Genomic DNA, 20,592 nt, shown 5'->3' with positions numbered 1-20,592 from the left:
ATGTTTATAGTAGCAATGTTCACAATAGCCAAAATATGGAAAGAGTCCAGATGTCCATGGACAGATGAATGGATAAAGAAGATGTGGTGTGTATGTGTGTGTATATAATGGAAATATGTATTTCCATTATATATCATTATGTGTGTGTGCATGTGTGTGTGTGTGTGTGTGTGTGTGTGTGTGTGTGTATACACAGGATCATAGGGGAAAGGAAGGAAAAATAAAATGAAAATATGTATTTCCATTATATATCATTATGTGTGTGTGTATACACAGGATCATAGGGGAAAGGAAAGAAAAATAAAATGAGATAAAAACAGAGAGGGAGGCAAGCCATAAGAGGCTCTTAACTATAGGAAACAAACTGAAGGTTGCTGGAGGGGAGGGGAGTGGGTGGGTGGATGGGGTAATTGAGTGATAGGCATTATGGAGAGTACTTGATGTAAAAAGCACTGACTGTTATATGTAACTGATGAATCACTGAATTCTACCCTTGAAACTAACAATGCACTATATGGGGCTGCCTGGATGACTCACTGGTTGAGGTCTGCCTTTGGCTCAGGGCGTGGTCCTGGAGTCCTGGGATTGAGTCCTGCTTTGGGCTCCCCTCGAGGAGCCTGCTTCTCCCTCTACCTGTGTCTCTGCTTCTCTCTGTGTGTCTCTTATGAATAAATAAATAACATCTTTAAAAAAATAATGCACTCTATGTTAACTGAATTGAATTAAAAAAAAAAAAGCAACTGTGAAGATGGTCGCTGAGGTCAGGAAGCACTGCAGAAACAAAGTGAAAATATCAACAAAGAGATTGAGACTAGTAAAAGGTACCAAACAAAAATCATAGAACTGAAGAATACAATAACTGAACTGAAAAATTCAATAGGAGAGTTCAAGAGGAGACTAGATCAAATGGAAGAAAAGATCAGCAAATTCAAAGACAGGGCAATGAAATTCATCCAGTCAAAGAGCGAAAAGAAAAAAAAGAATGAAAAACAGTTAATATAGCTTAAAGGATTTATGGGACACCATGAAGCAAATCAAAGCAATTATAGGAGTTCCAGAAGGACAAAAGAAAGGGCCAGAAAGCTTATTTGAAGAAATAGTGGTTAAGAACTGTCCTTACCTGGGGAGAGAAACACACAACCAATATAGGAATCTCAAAGAGTACCAAATTAAGTGGATCTAAAGAGACCCACAACAAGGCGTATTAAATTTTCAAAATTTAAAGACAAAGAGAGAATCTTAAAAACAGTAAGAGAAAAACAACTTGTCACAGATAGGGGAATATCATTAAGATTATGAGAGGATTTTTCAGCAGAAAACTTAAAGACCAAAAAGGAGTGTTATAATAAAGTACAGTAAGAAAAAACTGCTAATCAAGAATACACTACTCAACAAAGCTGTCATTAAGAATTGAAGGATAGATACAATTTTGCAGACAAACAAAAGCTAAAGCATTCATCACCATTAGGTTGCCCTTAACAAGAGTTCTTAAAGGGAGTTCCTCAAGCTGAAATGAAAGGATACTAACTAGTAACAGAAAAACGTATGAAAGTATAAAATTAAAGGTAAACATGTAGTTAAATTCAAATACCTTAATATTATAATGATAGTGGGAAATCATAACTCTACTGTAAAGGTTAAAAGACAAAGTATTAAAAATAGCTATAACAGCAATAATATTTTAATGAATACAAAATATAAAAATGTATAAATTGTTATATAAAAATATAAATTGTGAGAGGAGAGTGTAAAAATGTAGAGTTTCTGTATACATTAGGGTTTTATCAGCCTAAAATGCATTATTATAACTACAGGATTTTTGCAAGCCTCATTGTAACCACAGAGCAAAAACCTATAGAAGCATGCAAAAGACAGAGAAATAAAAATGCACCACTGGGGGGTGGGAAAAAAAAATGGGGGAAAAAAAATGTACCACTATGGGAAATCATCAATGCACAAAAAAAGACAGCAGGAGAGGAAAAAAGGAACTATAAAACTGCCAGAAAACAACAAGATAGCAGGAGTAAGCCTGCATATATTTCTACTTCAAATTTAATGGACTAAATTCTCTAATAAAAAAACATAGAGTAGTTAAATGAATACAAAAATAAGACCTAACTATATGCTGCCTACAAGAGAATAATTTCAGGTTTAAATATACACAGACTGAAAATGAAGGGATGGAGAAGATATTCCATGCCAGTGGAAACCAGAAGAAAGCAGGGATATATATACTTATATCAGAAAAAAATAGATTATAAGCTAAAACTGTAATAAGAGACAAAGAAGGTCATTATATGATGACAAAGGGGTCATCAAGAGTACATAACAACTGTAAACATGCACCCAACATAGAAGGAGCTAAATTAATAAAGCAGGTATTAACAGATTTGAAGAAAGAAACTTACGTAAATACAATGATATTAGAGACTTTAATAACCCACTTTCAATAATGGATAGGTCAGCCAGAAAGAAAATCAATAAGGAAACATTGGACTTAAATTATGCTTTAGACTGTATGGACTAAAAGTCATATGAAGAACACCCTATCCAACAGAAGCTGAAAATACACTCTTCTCAAGCATATATGGAACATCCTCCAGGACAAATCAGATAATAGGCCTTAGTTATTAAGACTAAACAAGTCTTAGCAAATTTTAAAAGACTGAAATCATTCCAAGTAACTTTTCTGACCACAATGCATAAAACTAGAAATCAATGACAAAAGGAAACTGGAAAACTCACAAATAGGTAGTAATTTAACAACATGCTCCTAAACAACCAATGGGTCAAAGAGAAATTTTAAAAATCTGGAGACTAATGAACATGGAATCACATCATACCAAAACTTATAAGATGGAGTAAAAGCAGTTGTAAGAAGGATGTTTATAGCGATAAATGCTTATATAAAGAAAAAAAAAAAAGATTTTGACAGACAGCCTAACTTCATACCACAAGGAACTAGAGAAAGAAAAATAAACTAAGCCTAAGTTAATAGAAGAAAAAAATAAAGATCAAAGTGGAAATAAATGAATGAAAATATAATGGAAAAAAATCAATGAAACTACAGTTTGCTTTAGAAAAGGATAAAATTGATAAATCTTTAACTAGACTAAGAAAAAAAGAGAAAAACCTCAATTAATAAAATCAGATTTGGAAAAAGGGAGTTGACAACTTATAACATAGAAATCCAAAGTATCATAAGAAACTAAGAAACAATTATACATCAATAAATTGGATAATGTAGAAGAAATGTGTAAATTCCTAGAAGCATAAAACCCATCAAGATGGAATTCTGAAAAAAAAAAAAGAAAATAGAGCAGACCAAAAACTAGTAAGGAAATTGAATCAGTAATCAACCCCCCCCCCCAAAAAAAAGAAAAAGTCCAGAATCAGATGGCTTCACTGGTGAATTCTACCAAATATTAAAGTGCTAATACTCATCCTTCTCAAACTCATCCAAAAAAATAAATAGGAGGGAACATGTCTGAACTCATTTTAGGAGGCCAGTATTTCCCTGATACCAAAGCCAATGAAGGACACTATAAGGAAAGAAATTTCTTTTTGTAGGCCAATATCCCCGATGAACATAGATGCAAAAATTCTCAGCAAAATATTAGCAAACTGAGTTCAACATTACATTAAAAGGATCATACACCATGATTAAGTGCTATTTACTCCAGGAATGCAAGAATGGTTAGCACATACAAATCAACCAATGTGATACAATACATTAGTAAAATGAAGGAAAAAATCATATGATCATCTCAATAAATGCAGACAATGCTTTGACAAAATTCAACATCCTTTGTGATTAAAAACTCTCAACAAATTCAGTATAGAAGGAACATACCTCAACATAATAAATAAGCTGACACCATACTCTAAGATCAAAAACAAGACAAGGATGCCCACTTTTGCTACTTTTATTCAATATAGTATTGTAAGCATGATCTAGAGCAATTAAGCAAGGAAAAGAAATAAAAGACATCCAAACTGGAAAGGAAGAAGAAAAACTGTCTCTATTTACAGATGATATGATATATATAGAAAACCCTAAAGACTCCACCACAAAACCATTAGAATTAATTTAAAATTTTAGTAAAGTGGAAAAATGCAAAATCAACATAAAATACTAGTTTTATATACCAACAATAAACTATCTGAAGAAGAAATAAAACCACCCCATTTAAAATGGTATCATAAACAATAAAATACTTAGAGATAAATGTATCCAAGGAAGTAAAAAGTCTATGCACCAAAAACTGTAAGATATAGATGAAAAAAACTGAAGAAGACACATATAAATGGAAATATATCCCATGTTATGGATGAGAAGAGTTAATATTATTAAAATATTCATGGCATGCCTGGGTATCTCCTGGTTAAGCATCTGCCTTTGGCCCAGGTCATGATTCCTGGATCCTGAGATGGAGCCCCATGCTGGGCTTCCTGCTCAGAAAGAAGTCTGCTTCTTCTTCTCCCTCTACCCCTCCCCTCACTCATGCTGTCTTTCAAATAAATAAATAAAATCTTTTTAAAAAATATTAATATTACCCACGGCAATCTATAGATTCAATGCAATCTTTATCAAAAGGCAATTTTTACAGAAATAGAAAAAATATTCTAAAACTCATATGAAACCACAAAGACCCCAAACAGATGAAGGAATCTGGAGAAAGAATAATAATGCTAGAGTCATTACACGTCTTGATTTCAAATATACTACAAATAATCAATGTAAAATGTATGGTACTGGCATTAGAAAGACACACAGATTAGTGGAACAGAAGAAAAGACCCACATAAACTCATACACATATGGTAAATTAATCTTCAACAAAGGATCTGGGAATATACAAGGGAGGAGGGAATAGTCTCTTCAATAAATGCTGTTGGTAAAACTGAACAGCCATCCACAAAAGAATAAAAATGGACCCCTATCTTACATCATACACAAAAGTCAATTTAAAATTGATTAAAAACTTAAATGTAAATGTGAAACCATAAAACTCTTAGAAGAAAACTTAAGGTGTAATCTCCTTGACATAAACCTTGGCAATGGTTTTTTTTTTTTTTTTTTGATCTGACGCCAGAAGTAAAGGCAACAAAAGCAAGCAAGCAAGCAAACAAACAAACAAAGTGGGACTAATCAAGCTTAAAAGCTCTGCACAGCAAAGGTGAATAAAATGGTAACCTATGGAATTGAAAATATTTGCAAACTATATATCTAATACGAAGTTAATATCTAAAACACACAAAGAACTAATACAACTCAATAGCAAAAAAAAAGGCACCCCCCCAAAAAAATAAAAAATGAACAAAAGGCCCAATTAGATGTTTTTCCAAAGAAAAAATGTAAATGGCCAACATGGAAAGGTGATCATCAATATTAGTAATCATCAGGAAACTACAAAACAAAAACCTCAGTATTATCAAAAAGAAAAGAGATAAATGCTGATGAAATGTGGAGAGCAGGAAAAATTAGTGCAATGATGTTGGAAAGGTAAGATGTACAGCCACAAAGGAAAACAGTAGGTGATTCCTCAAGAAACTAAAACTGCATATTTTATGACATATGATCCAGCAATCTTACTTCTGGGTATATATATCCAAAGGAAACAACAGCAGTCTTGTAGAGATAGCTGTGCTCCAATGTTTAATGCAGAATTATTGACAATAGTCAAGATATGGAAACAACCTAAATGTCCATCAACAACAGTTAAGTTGATAAGGAAAATGTGGTATATATAAGTGTATGTATATACATACAATAGAATATTATTCAATATTTTAAAAAGTAGGAAATCTTGTCATTTTTGACAACGTGGATAAATCTGGAGGGCATTATGCTAAGTGAAATAAGCCAGAAAGATATAAAAATTGCATGGTATCACTTATGTGGGTCCCCACCCCCAATAAAATTAATTGAATTCATAAATACAGAGTAGAATAGTGGCTGCCCAGGGTTAAAGGGGTGGAAGGGAATAAGGAGAGGTTGGTAGAAGTTTTTAAACTTTCAGTTACAAGATGAGTAAGGTTTGAGGATCTAATGTGTAATATGATGACTGTAGTTGATAATACTGCATTATATAATTAAAATTTGCTAAGAAAATAGAATTTAAGTGTTTTTGCCAAATGAACAAACAGACAAAATGTAAGTATGTGAGGTTATGAATGTGTTAAATTAATTTTATACAGGGAATCAGTTTACAATGTATGCATATATCAAATCATCACATTGTACACTTTAAATGTATTACAATTTTATTTGTCAACTACATTTCAATAAAGCTAAAAAAAATGTAAAAGCTTTACTTTCTCCCTTGATCTAACATAATCCTATGGAAAGTCTCAAGAGAAATTTTCTTTGAGTTATTTGTTTTTCAGTGTTTAAATGCTTATTAGCTGGGACAATATATAAAGATTTTCTTCACCCAAGAGTTACTTATTTATTGAGTTTGCAAATAACCTGATTGAAGGAAGTGCAGTGGATTAACTGGACAAAAGTTATACCATGTAACAAGAGTACATGTAAACTCCTAGAAGTTTACCTTCTTTGTTAAAATTGTAAGAGCAATACTCTGCTTTCTGATTATGTGGGATTAAAAAAATAAGTATATGGATGCATACATCACTAGTTCTTTAGTGCTACTTTTGTAAACTTTTAATTTTTTTTTACCTCATTTCCTAAAAGAGCATTTACGCAGGCTTCTGATGCATCACAGATGGCTGTCAGATCATGTCCTCCTTCTAAGGCCAATACCACGTGTCCATCAGCCAATGTCATCAATTGCTTCGTCAAATGACCAAAGCCTATCATAACACAAACAGAACATTTCAAAGTATTAAATCAAAAGAGAATACTACTAGAATCTAATGTTGATTGAACTTTTATTCTGTGTGTGTCTTTTCTCAGCACCTTCCATGGGCTAATTCATTTAATACATACAATAACTTGATAAATTAGGTACTATTATTATCTATATTTTACAAATGTGGGAACCAAAATCCAAGATCCAACAACTAAGCAGTATCACAACCAAAATTTACACCAATCACTATGATTTCTCATCAGTGTATACTAGTACCTTTCACAACATATTCTATGTGTACTTGGATGAAAAATCTGAGTAGCATTTGGCAAGTGTTAATGAGGTCAATAATACATATATCAAATCAGATATATGTTTGACTTTGTTTCTTATCTCCATTATCTGTCTTACTTTATTATAAAAAGAGGTTTTTTACACATCCCTTCAAATTACTTATCACATCAGATTTTTATAGACATAATTTTGATTATGAAAGTTAATAAATGTAAAAAAAACCAATATCTATACATTCTAAAGTTTAATGGTATGAGAAACACCTGTCAACTCACTCTCTTTCCAATTTAAGGAAAATGATGTTAGCAATACTTTTAAAGCCCCTTGTGTACTTCTATTAATATCTTTCCTCCACTCTGCAGGAAATTAGGATCCTGACTTTGTGTGATATTTCCTTTGCTTTATTTTGTTTAATTTTTTTGAACTTTATAAAAGTGATTTGATATTTTCACAACTTGCTCTTTGCATACAACATCTTATTAGATCATCTCTGTTGATAAAAGTAGCAATAGTTCTTTGCTATCTAGTAGGCCATATCATGAGTATAAAAGAACTTGTTTACCCAATCTCTTGATGACAGATATTTGCATTTTTTGTTATTACCAAACCCCAGTGCTTTATTACAAACAATGCCTTCATGAATGTTTTTATAGCACTCTTTGGTTCACGTGTGCAACAGTGGAGTAAAATCATTGTGGCTTAAAATCTGCTAAATAATACCAGATTATTTCTAAAAGGCTACAACCAATCCATTCTGAGAAGTGGCATATATAAAAATTTCCATTTAGTTATGTCCTTACCAATATTTGGTATAATTTACCAAGCGAGTGAATAATGGTTTTAATGGCTTTTTATTGTGGCTTCATTCAGTTTTAAGAGGGACCTTTCTTTTTTTATTATTTTTAAATATTTTATTTATTTACTCATGAAAGACAGAGAGAAAGAGAGAGAGAGAGGGAGAGACACAGGCAGAGGGAGAAGCAGGCTCCATGCAGGGAGCCCAATGTGGGATTCCATCCTGGGTCTCCAGGATCACACCTTGGACCCAAGGTGGCGCTAAACCTCTGAGCCACCTGGGCTGCCCAGGAGGGACCTTTCTATTTCTACTTTGAATTAAAGGTTTTTTTTATAAATGGTTGTTAAATTTGTTTACACCAAAATGAGATTTTTTTCTCCTAAAATTTCATAGTGTTGTGTTACATTAATTAATGTTTCTAACATTAAGCCATCATTGAATTTATGGAGAAAAATAAGCTTGATTGTGATGTAATTATCTTTTTTGCACACAACTTGATTTGTTTTATTAGTGCTTTGTTTGGGATTTTTTTCACCTATGTACATGAATGCAGTTAATCTATAATTTTCCAGTCCTGTATTGACCATGTTGAATATTGATATGGTAAGAATCTCCTTTTTCCATTATATGATTCTAGAAAGTTGAGTAGAAATCTCCTCTACAACCATTTGAGCTTTGTGTTTTTTTTGAGGAAGATTGAATTTCTTTAGCAACTATAGGACTACTCATGCTTTCTCTATCTTCATAAGTTATATTTCTTAGAAATTTATTTAAGTGTTCAAATTTATTGAAATAGAGTTGTTTATTTATTATCTTATTTTAGAATTCCAATTAGATGTATGTGGTTATTGTTATTGTATTCTCAATGTCTCTTAAGGTTTATTTCATTTTTTTGTCTCTTTCTGTCCTGAATTATATGTATTTTTATTTCAGATCTAATTTCCAGCCTTTCTTCGCATGTGTCTTATCTACTATTTAACATTTCTATTGGTATCTTCATTATAGTGATTATACTGTTCAATTCCAAATGCTCTATTTAGTTAGATTTCATAACTTCTTAGTTATTTTTATAGTTTCTTACTATTTGCTCATGTTTTTATTTCTTCCTTTTATTTATCAATAATTAATTTACATTCTGTATCTGTTATTTGAAATCTTTATGACCTAATATTACTATTTGTTATTTCTGCTGAATCATCCTCATGATGTCTTAATTCTCCTCTGTTTTATTATTATTATTATTATTATTATTATTATTGAGCTCATATACATTGGAGCTTCCTATGTGAGAAGTTTTCGAAACTTAAACTGAATTTGATCTATTTTTGAAACCTGGGTTAAGTGTGATTTTATTTGCCTCTACAGGATGACTGTGATAGTACCATTTAAGATAAATTTTAAACTCTTAGGTTTCAGGGACTTTTTTTAATGTAGTTATTGTAAATGTGGACCCGAAAACCTGACTGCAATTCTCATGTAAAAAAAAATGAGGCTTCCCCCCATTTTCTTTTCAATATTTTGAAAATCCTTCTATTCATAGCCCTAGCTAAGATAGATTTGTTGTTTTAATTCAGCAGTATTTCCTCTTCCATTCACCCTTTTCGTTAGAGTTGCCTCTTTCTTATTCCTTTCTTTATGCTGGTCTCTAATCAAAACTTTTTCCATCATAGGCCCAAGGCTTTGACTCCCTTTTCCAGTATGCAGTAGTAATTAATGTTCAACCTTTATCCAGCTGGAGACTTTGGATAGCCAAGGGTAGCCAACAACTATAGGATTTGTTAATCTCCTTTGATCTTTTTGGAAGTCATTCATGAATTTTAAAAAGTAGTTTTGATACCTTTATGTAGAAGTGTTTCAGGATAGATAGACTTTCATACTGCCAAATGTAAATGTCTCTCATTCAACATTAAAAAAAATTAACATTGCATCCAACTTGCCCAATTTCAAGGACATTTGCAAAAAAAAATAAGTGAAAGTAAATAATGTGTTCAATATGGCATTGCATTTTTTAATATGTTTAAGGAACTTACAAGGAATAATGTTTAATTTTAAATCAATTATATTTTTAATAATTAATAGCTTTTATTTTTTAGAGCAGTTTGGGTTTAAAGAAAAACTGAGCAGAAAGTACAGAGAGTTTCCATTCACCTGTCATTTCCTCTATTACTAATATCTTACATTAGTGTGGTACATTTGCTACAGTCGATGAGCCAGTATTGATATATTATTGATAATAAAAGCCAATGTTTAGGATTTACTGTTTGTGTTGTATGGTTCTGTGGGTTTTTACGAATGCATAATGTCATGTACCTACCATTATAGTATCATATATTTTGTTTCACTGTCCTTTTTTTAAAGATTTTATTTATTTATTCATGAAAATACATAGGAGAGAGAGAGAGAGAGAGGCAGAGGGAGAAGCAGGCTCCATGCAGGGAGCCTGATATGGGGACTCGATCCTGGGTCTCCAGGATCACGCCCTGGGCTGTAGGCGGCTCTAAACCGCTGAGCCACCTGGGCTGCCCATTGTTTCACTGTCCTAAAAATCCTATTCTCAACCTATTCATCCTTCCTCTCCACCCCTCCACACTTGCAAATCAATAACATTTTTGTTTTCATAGTTTTGTCATTCATTTTTCAACGTTTACATTAATTCAAATTTTTCTGCTTCTTGTATTATCCATTCTACAGTATAAAGGACATTATTTCATTTCCCCTCAATTGTGTGGTGCTTATAATACTTAGGGTATTTCTACATCCATAAAAATGTGAAAGAATAATCTTAAATATGGAAGTGCATGCCCTGCAAGACTGACTGGGCTACTTTCAAGGCTGATCTCTTCTTCTCCATAGCATTGTGGCTCTGCGAAAGGAATTCTCAAAATAAAGTTGATAGAACTAAATGAAAACCTATAATATTGTGAAACAATGAGATCTCAAAACTAAACTAAGTTGCTTCCATTTTGGAAAAATAGAATAATATATTCTTAATCCTTGGAATGCACTGAGATATTCATCCAATAAAGCATAACTGTCCAGAATTTCAGTATTGCTCTAGCACTTGAGGTTAGCCAGAAACAAAATTTTACTTCCTCACTACCTTGAAGTACTTCATTGTTGATTCTACCCACTTAGCTAATATTTTGATAGAAGTCAAAATAGTCATTTATAATTACTCTATATTTCTTTTTTTTTAAAAGATTTTATTTATTTATTCTTGAGAGAACAGAGAGAGAGAGAGGCAGAAACATAGGCAGAGGGAGAAGCAGGCTCCATGCAGGGAGCCCGATATGGGACTCGATCCTGGGACTCCAGGATCATGCCGTAGGCCGAAGGCAGGTGCGAAACTGCTGAGCCACCCAGGGATTCCCCTAATTACTCTATATTTCTAAATAGTTTTCAAAAATTATCCTACAAAGATTTTTAAAAATAGATAAAAAGTGTTTTCAAGCACTATAATATTTCTTTTTATGAACCTCATGATGATATCAAATGGAGTTTTCCATGGGCCACTTATGGGGATGACCGCACTAAACTCCCTACCTTCTTACATGATTACTATAAAAAGAATGCTAAACTTTCAGAAGATGTGTATGGCAAAGTTTTGATCTCTAATGGTTAGAAATATTAAAAGTTAATAGCACATAGTAACTGTTCCATTCCAGAAAATAAAAAAGCAAGAAATACTCATAATACTCAGAGGCAAATAGGCAAATATTTCTGCTAATCATATTGTTAAATATTCAGAAGAGTTTTTCCTATAACTCTAAACCAGGACTATAATGAGAACTTAAACATATAATAATAATAAATCAAGGCAGTATGCCATATCTTTCATAGTAAAGGTTCCTAACATTTGAGAATTCAATTATCTAAAGTCATTATTGAGCAGATCAAATCACACAGACTTAGAAAAAGAGAAAGAGAAAGAAAGTCTCAAATCTGATTTAAGTTCACTCTTACCCCTGGAAAAAAAGTCCCATAAAATACCAAATTTAGATGGGATAGTAAAAAGTAAAAGGAAAGAATGGAATGAAGCTAATCTTTGATCTCTATCCAAATTCCTCTTTCTTCTACCTACAGGGTTTATTTCCATTCACATGTTACCCATGTGATTTTTGAGCCACAGATTGAAGCAGCTGAACTTTTGAGTTATGCTTGCACAAAAGATTCAAGTGAAATAAAGAAATGAATATCTACAAGGCCTGTGCCCTCTTCCAATCAAAGTAAGGAACTCAAGAATAACTTTCGTTTTTAACCTGAGTTCTACTGTGTCCATTACTCCTGTACATATATATGGGGTATTTGAAAAGCCAAGCATGGCTATTAATGTCAAGGTATTATTTTCTAGGACATGTGAGATAAAAGTTTCAGTGGGGTGTATGTGAAACATTTTTAATAGGCATAATTGCAAGTTGGATTTAAAGTTTTTACTACAAAAGGCACAAAAGCCCACCCTGCTTGTTACAATAAACTTAACCTGAACAGTTGAAACATTATAGTGAAGCATAACTAGCAATTTGTTTTCAGGATGGTTGGAGTGTCCTGAGTGTGAGGGCTTATGGGAAAAAAATGATCAAGTGGAAAAACATATCTATATAACATGTTGCATCTTGGGCTAAAGCAATCATCAAATATGGTGATGGAACTAGGTTCTGAAGGTCCATATATACCTTTAGCTTCTGGATTATTTTGGGAGTGGGAGTAGAGCTTAGGGAGAAGCCTGTGGAGCAGCAACATGGGCACACTCAGGGTAGTCACTGAAATTGGTATATATCTACTGAAAATCAGATTTGGCAGTCTTTTCTATTACTTTTGCACTGACTAGGATGGAATTCTGTAAGAAATACTTTTTTTCAAAGTGAAATTTGGCACCTTACACTCTTTTGAGGAAATCTTCCAGAATGAGGCATTAACGAAATGCTAACACTACTATACTACTGCCACTACACTAGAGGAATCCTCTGTGCAGCCTGGTTGTTTCAGAAAGCATTAAATTAATTTAATTTAATCAGCATTAAATTACAAGTATGAGAAGGAAGCTACATTGTAACAAGTCATTTCTTTTCATGAACAAACAGAGCTGAAGTGGTAACTACCAAGAATGGGACACCACTGGGGAAGAGAATTGGAAGGGCATTTTCAGTTAGAAATTCTGTTTAGTTCTGTTGGTTTACTAGAAGCAAATGTAATTTTTTGTTTCTGAAAAGAATTACAAAGTAAGTTGTAAATATGGCCTTGTTCAAATTATCAGTTTCAATTAGATTTCCTGATATTCTATAGGGTATTACTTCTGGCTAGAAGTCATATTGTGTTAGCATTTTTTTAAGTTCAGAAAAGCTGTTTGAAATGAAAAATCGCTCAAAGAAATCTCAATAATTAAACTTTAGATATGTATTTATTTTTAAAAAGATTCTATTAATTAGTGAGAGACAAAGAGAGAGTGACAGAGACATAGGCAGAGGGAGAAGTAGGCTCCCTACAGGGATGTAGGACTCCATCCCAGGACCCCGGGATCATGAGCTGAGCCAAAGGCAGATGCTCAACCACTGAGCCACCCAGGTGCCCCACTTTAGATATGTATTTAATAACTAAGTTATGGACAAAAAAAGGATTCATCCTTCAAAATGGTATGTCTCAAACACTTCTATCTGATGTTTCCCAAATAGTTCCCAGGGTATAGTCATACTGAGAAGAAAAAACACTAACTAGCTTTATTTTAATTTCCACTAATAAAAAAACTGTTTTGGAAACCAAAATTAACACAAATTCAATGTAGAATATTTGGAAAATAATGAATAAATAGTAAATAAAATAAAATAGCAATATATATAGTTATATATTATATAAGTGTATTTTCTTATAGTTAATAAATAATAAAATAATGAATAGCAATAAAGTAATTGTAATGTTTATAACAGTAAATCCACAGTCCTACTAACCAAAGATTTGCCAATTCTCCTTCTGTGGTATTTCATACTTTTTGTTTTTGTGTATTTTAAAAATAAATATCATAATTTTTTAACTTACAATTATCTCTAGTGGGAAACATTTTTCAAATCCTCACAATATTATTTTAAACATATTAATATGCCAATCAATTCTATTTTTATATATTTGTTACTAGGTTTTCAGTTTTGTATATGATTGCAAATAGTATCCTCTTGTATGGTTAAAGTGGCCACTTTATTTATTTATTTATTTATTTATTTATTTATTTACTTATTTATTTACAAAAAAATCTTATTTATTTATTCATGAGAGACACAGAGACAGAGACATAGACAGAGGGAGAAGTGGGGTCCTCGCAGAGAGCCCAATGTGGGACTCTATTCCTGGACTGCGGATCACACCCTGAACCAAAGGCAGAGGCTCAATCGCTGAGCCACCTAGGCATCCCAAAGGGCCACTTCATATCAGCATTTATTTGATGCTAGTGTTATTATGTATTATTTTATAATCGAAAGAGGCCTATTTTTAAAATTAATTTTTCTTTCTTATCAGTTACGAGATCATAATAGCAGAGCATATAAAGGCAAAATGGGAACTAAGTTCCGATACTCTATATACTCCATTCTTTTAGAACCTAGATGTATTCAGCAATGCCTGTTGTGGATAACTGAAACATTATTTTTTTTTAATATTTTTTTCAATTTTTATTTATTTATGATAGTCACAGAGAGAGAGAGAGAGGCAGAGACACAGGCAGAGGGAGAAGCAGGCTCCATGCACCGGGAGCCCGACGTGGGATTCGATCCCGGGTCTCCAGGATCGCGCCCTGGGCCAAAGGCAGGCGCCAAACCGCTGCGCCACCCAGGGATCCCTAACTGAAACATTATTATAAAAGCCCAGGGAAATGAGAGATACTCCCAGATAGCCTATTTCTCTTATGAAATTACAAAAACGTTGAATTGGAATTCTCTAGGGAAGTTAAGACGAAGGAATTCTGTTGTACACCGAAGAGGGACTTCTCTCCAACCTACAATTTAGTTGCCATTGTTATTTTGTCATCCTGTAATAGATTAGACTCTAGAATCAGCAACCAATTGCCAGAGAAAGTACCTGGGTCATAATTCATTGGATTAATACAGAGATAGACACACACACACTCTCTTTCTCTTTCTCTCTGTCTCTCTCTGTCTCTCTCTCTCTCTCACATACACACAGTAAATAGACACAAAGGCACTGATTCTAGACAGGTCATTTTACTTCTACTTATATTAATCTCTTAACTTTGTTGATGTCAGTTTCCCATTCACTGCAAGTGTTTTTCCACTATTATTTTTTGTCTGTTGAGGAAAGTTTCAACTAAAAACAAAAACAAAAAGAAAAACAAGCCCCCCAAATCCAGGAATGACAGAGGCAATCTTCACACCCATACCCATTCAGAAGAGGTAGCAGAGTGAAAATCAGCAGTAGTGACATTCTCTTCGAAATACTGACACCTACTATATTATTAATTTATATCATTCTTGTAACTCTTTCTGATATAGTTAAAAAGTCTCAATAACAATTTATTCATATTTCTCACAGCTTAGTTTCATTTGGGCCTGAAATACTTGTGAAGACTTCATTGCAGATTCAATACAGTAGGGATTAAAGGAGACACTTTGTCCCATTTTAATTTGAAATTTAATTTTGCTTATCCACTGGCCTAATCTCTATAGTTATGTCCAGAAGGGATCACTGAAGAATGCACATACAGCGAAGTATAATTATAAAAACTGTAGCCATTTTCCTCTATAAACTCCTTCATCATTAAATTGCCATATTGTTCTTTGGGAAAATGCAGTCAAACTCAAGTTGAGAGAGAAGTTTGGGTAGCATGTGGCTGTCTCATGTATTGTGAGACTCTAGCAGGACTTCAAAGCAGAATCTGATTGTTACAGATGGGAAGAATGCTTTCCACAGAAATACCTTTTTAAGACTCATAGTGCTGTAATTCATATGGTAGGCACTTGTGATTCATTCCTGATGATGTTGGGATCATTTAACTCACAAAACCATTGTCGCTACCATAAAATCCTTTCATCTGTAGCCAAAAAAGTTTATTTCATGCAAATGAAAATTTTTCATTAAAGTATCACCTTAATAATGGGCAAAGATATATATTTTCTGGTCATGTTTAAAATGTAAATTTATGAACATATTCTGAAGATTCATTTCATATTAAGATCTTTATTTATTTGATGTCCTAGGACTCTTTCCAAGTTCATTGAAACCGGAAATCAAATTTAGAAGAAATATGGAGATTATTATCATTAAATCTTTCAGTTGGCTTATTTTAAGCAGCCCTATAAATATTGCATATGTTTTAAAGAAGGTACTTTCAACTATAGTCAAAATTCCTTTGCTGTTCCAGTCAGTTATGGTCAAGGAGGTGAGTTTATATTCTCAGCATCTTTTGAAAAAAAATGAAGTTGGTTTTGAAAAAAAATGAAGTTGGTTTTTATCTTAAAGTCTGAGGAAACAGAATACTTCAATGCCATTATTTTTGGAAAACATTTGTTCTGAAGAACTCCTGAGAATAAGATGGCAAAAAAGGTTGACAGGCATTTTGATTATCCATCCATTCATTCATTGATCCATCCATCCATCATCCCCCATCTATGATCTACCTATAAATCAACATTTACTAAATTCCTACTATGTGCCATAGTTTTATATATAAATCTGATACTTGAAATAGATATTTGAATCTCAGTTTTTTCACCTGTAAATATAATGAAGGATTAATTATTCTGGGCAGCCCCAGTGGCCCAGCGGTTTAGCGCCGCCTTCAGCCCAGGGTGTGATCCTGGAGACCTGGGATCGAGTCCAACGTCAGGCTCCCTGCATGGAGCCTGCTTCTTCCTCTGCCTGTGTTTCTGCCTCTCTCTCTCTCTGTCATAAATAAATAAATGAAATCTTTAAAAAAAGGATTAATTATTCTGTCTCACAGATTTGAAATGAATATCTAATCATATGAAGGTACCTCAAAAAAATAAGCACCTACATCAAACAGAGCCTGTCTCATAGCACTTTTTATCTTTTTTTTTTTTTACTTTTTATCTTTTTTAATAAAGGATTTTAAACATGGAATTTTAGATCTAGAAATGAATTTTAAGATTCTATATTCCAATATTTTCATTTTAAGGATGAGGAAACTAAGACCCAGAAAGGTGAATTATAAAGGCAAACAGTTGACAATATAGTTGGGGCGAGAACCCAAAACTCTCAGTGAGTGCATTTCTTACATTCAGCCAACTCAATAGATATTAATACTGCTCATATTTTTAGACATGATTTCTAGTTCAAAAGGAACTTTAAAAAGAGTTCCTAGATACCAAATTGCTTTCACAAATCATTGCTTTGGTGTGTTAAGTGTAAACAAACCAGAAACATGTGAATTAAATTTCCCTTAAAATACACAAATATAAAACCAGTTAGGAAAAAAAAATCCCTAGAAAATGCTTTTGGACATCATAGGACCATTTCTTCCTACCCCTCAACAATATTTTTTGCCAAACCCCAATTGCAATTTGATTTGCCAATCACTAGTTTTTACTGCTGTTTTCAATAATGCATCAAACACATGGGATCTATTCTCTCACCAATGTTCATGCATAATTGACCAAGTGGGATGGAACAAGAGCAGAACAGACTTATGCTAAGCAATGATGATCCCATTAAAGTAGCTTGCACTACTCAAAATCAACCAGTATTTACTGAGCACATACTGTAATAACAGCTAGGGAAATACATGGATAAGTAACATATACTTCCTGCCTTCAAGGAACTAAAATATAAGAGGTATGCATGGAGATAGGTAAAATTTAACATATAGAAAGATAATTGTTTATTTTAAAACATACTTTTAAATAAAGCTTAATAGATGAAATATATCTGCTAAGAGGAAACTCAGAAGATAATAGAGGAGATATTCAAACATTTGCAGTGTTACATATTTGTCTATCTTTTCTTCAGCTTCCCATTTATGACACAGGAATAGTAATATTGATTAGTTTCCCCAAAGTAATGTCTGTAAAATGCATCCATCCAGTACTTGACACACAGGCAGTATCAGTAACTATTACTTCCTCATCTTAAGCCATTAGCCCTCTTAATGATTTAAAAGCTCTATTAAATAAATAGGTAATGTCTTCTAGATGGTATTTTTCTTTCATTTATTTAGTTTTTCAATTAGTAAACCTAGTTCTAGAATACTCAAGTATGTTGACATAGGATCATACATATTGTAGCTCCAGAAAGCAAGATGCAGAAGAGTAAGTCTGGTGGACAGGAACTGATATTTCCAGACAATCCTGCTTTTTAAAATTTATTTCAAAATATTAAATTGCTAAGAATTGATTAACACTTGGAGATCTAACATACATACAGCTTGGTACATGGTAGGAGTACAGTACATGTTTATTGACAGAATGAGTGAATTTGGAATGAACATATTCAAGTTTACTTGATTGCATTTAAATTAGTAAGGTAGGCAAAATTCTGAGAATGACCTTGAATAACTCTAATGACTCTTGCGCTTGTATAATCCTCTTCTTTTTTAGTGCATAGGTTGGTATGGTTACACTCATGCAGTATTGCAAAAGGATTTTTAAGTTGAATAACTAAACCAAAAGGGAAATTTGGGACAGTGTTTAGCACAAAGGAGGTGGATATATAACCTAATCACACGAATCCCTTAAAAGCAGAGTTTTCTCCAGCTGGCCCCGTAAGGGAAAGTTGGAGAGATAGATTTGAAGGATAGGAAGGACTAATGTATCATTATTGGTTTGAAAACGGAGGGCATCATGTAAAAAGGAATATTGGTAACTTTTAGCCACCAAGGAAAGGGGGACCTCATTTCTGTAAGTGCAAGGGACTGAATTTCAGCCAGCAACCTGAATGAACTCAGAAGAGGATTATTTCTTAGAATCTTCAGAATAAGGAGCCAGCGTGGCTCTTATATCAGCTTTGTGAGACCTGAAGCAGAGAACTCAGTAGTATTTCCCTAGATTTGTGACCGTAGAACCATGAGGTAATTAATGGGTGGTGTTTTAATCTACTAAATTTTCATATATTGCTGAATGTACTGCAGGTCTAAGAAAGCTGAAACTATAATTATGGCCACTACAAAAATTAGAAATTCTGAAATATTTATCCTGTGCTAGGTTATTGGACTTTGTAGAGATGTTTCATCATCCAATTCTCACACCGACCTCATGAGGTAAAAATAGAATAATTCTACATTGCACAGGGGATTTAGGATGCTGCTTGTGCTGAGTTTAAAAGATGAGTAGCTCAAAAAAAAAGATGAGTAGTTGTTGACTGAACATGGACAGGCTATTTCATCAGCAGAGCCTCATAAATGTGGGTACTGTTTGATTAATCAAATTGTATAGATAATAACCTCCAAGTCGAGGGAAGAATATCAGACATTCTATAGAGGAACAAACAAAAAGAAGTTGAGTAACTTTCCCGAGGTCACACAACTAGAATAAAGTAATGTCAGGACCCAAACCCAAAAATATCCAAATGATTTTGAAAAGCATGATTACTTTTCACTTGGAAGATGAGGTAACCAATGTGTGTCACTATGTGCCAGAAGTATTCAACTTTCTTCACTAATTGCCAAACTATTTTCTCCATTAAGTGCCAAGAGCCAGTATACTGAGGAACAAGATAAGTACCTTGACAATATCTGAACAAAACGTTCATTTATCTTGGAAAGATGGATTGTTGGGAAACAAAAGGGTTGTGATGAGTTTTCATGTGTGATGAGATTCTTCAAATAAATTTGCTGCTGATTTCTATTATTACCTTGAACCAAAGCCAAAATCTGTGGGTCATTCTATTTTATTTTTAGGTATGTATGTATGTATGTATGTATGTATTTATGACAGAAGGAGAGACACACAGACAGAGGGAAGAGCAGGCTCCCCACAGGGAGCCCAATGTGGGATTTGATCCTGGAACCCCAGGATCTAGCCATGAGTAGAAGGCAGGCCCTCTACCACTGAGCCACCCAGATGTTTCAGTGGGTCACTCTATTTAAAAGAACATGAGAACTTCACTCCTGGATGAACCTGAATTTATGTAGATTAGGTGATCTTTCTCAAGCAGAGAGATTTCTAAAATTGTAAACTCTTCTAAAGAAGGAAGGGCTTGTTAAAGATGTACGATCATTGGCCACATCTGTCTGGCTGGAAAAGTTTGGCCACTGTAAGACTTTTCTAATTAATATATCTTGTAGTCAAGGAATTCTGGGAGGTCTTACACTGGCTTAAAGAGTGTACAAGTTAGGAGAAGCCTCTGAGCATAGATAAGTAGACATGTCACCAGAAAACTCTAGGCTCACTGACATAGAAAGGTAGGCTCAAAATACCAGTCATCTAACCACCTGTCATTGATTTTTTACAACTTTGAGGATTAAATTCAAAGCCTTCAAGATATGGTCTCTCTCTAGCCCCATCTTATGCCATTCTTCCAAATTTAGTCTTTCCTTGACTTAGAGTTATGATCTATACAATTTGATTGATCAAATGGTACATTTGATGAGCTTCTGCTGATGAAATACCCTGTTCAAGTTCAGTTAATCCCTAATCATCCCAGTTAATCCCTAATCATCTTTTAAATTCAGCACAAGCAGCATTCTAAGCCCCATGCACAATGTAGAATTATTCCTATATGCCCCTTTCTACCT

The 20,592-nt window shown here is 33.4% G+C and overlaps 1 protein-coding gene across 31 annotated transcripts in view; it reads right to left on the bottom strand.

Moving 5' to 3' along the window:
* Positions 1-20,592, bottom strand: part of HDAC9 (histone deacetylase 9) — a 1,020,499-nt gene that overhangs the window by 64,149 nt on the left and 935,758 nt on the right. For all 31 annotated transcript variants that reach the window (XM_049093664.1, XM_049093655.1, XM_049093656.1 and 28 more), the window contains one exon: positions 6,682-6,815. In XM_049093664.1, coding sequence (XP_048949621.1) covers positions 6,682-6,815 — 134 coding nt within the window. The remainder of the gene's footprint in view (positions 1-6,681; positions 6,816-20,592) is intronic.

This window comes from Canis lupus, chromosome 14 (genome assembly GCF_003254725.2).
Source record: "Canis lupus dingo isolate Sandy chromosome 14, ASM325472v2, whole genome shotgun sequence".
NCBI lineage: Eukaryota > Metazoa > Chordata > Mammalia > Carnivora > Canidae > Canis > Canis lupus.
This window is presented reverse-complemented; position numbering and strand designations above follow the sequence as displayed.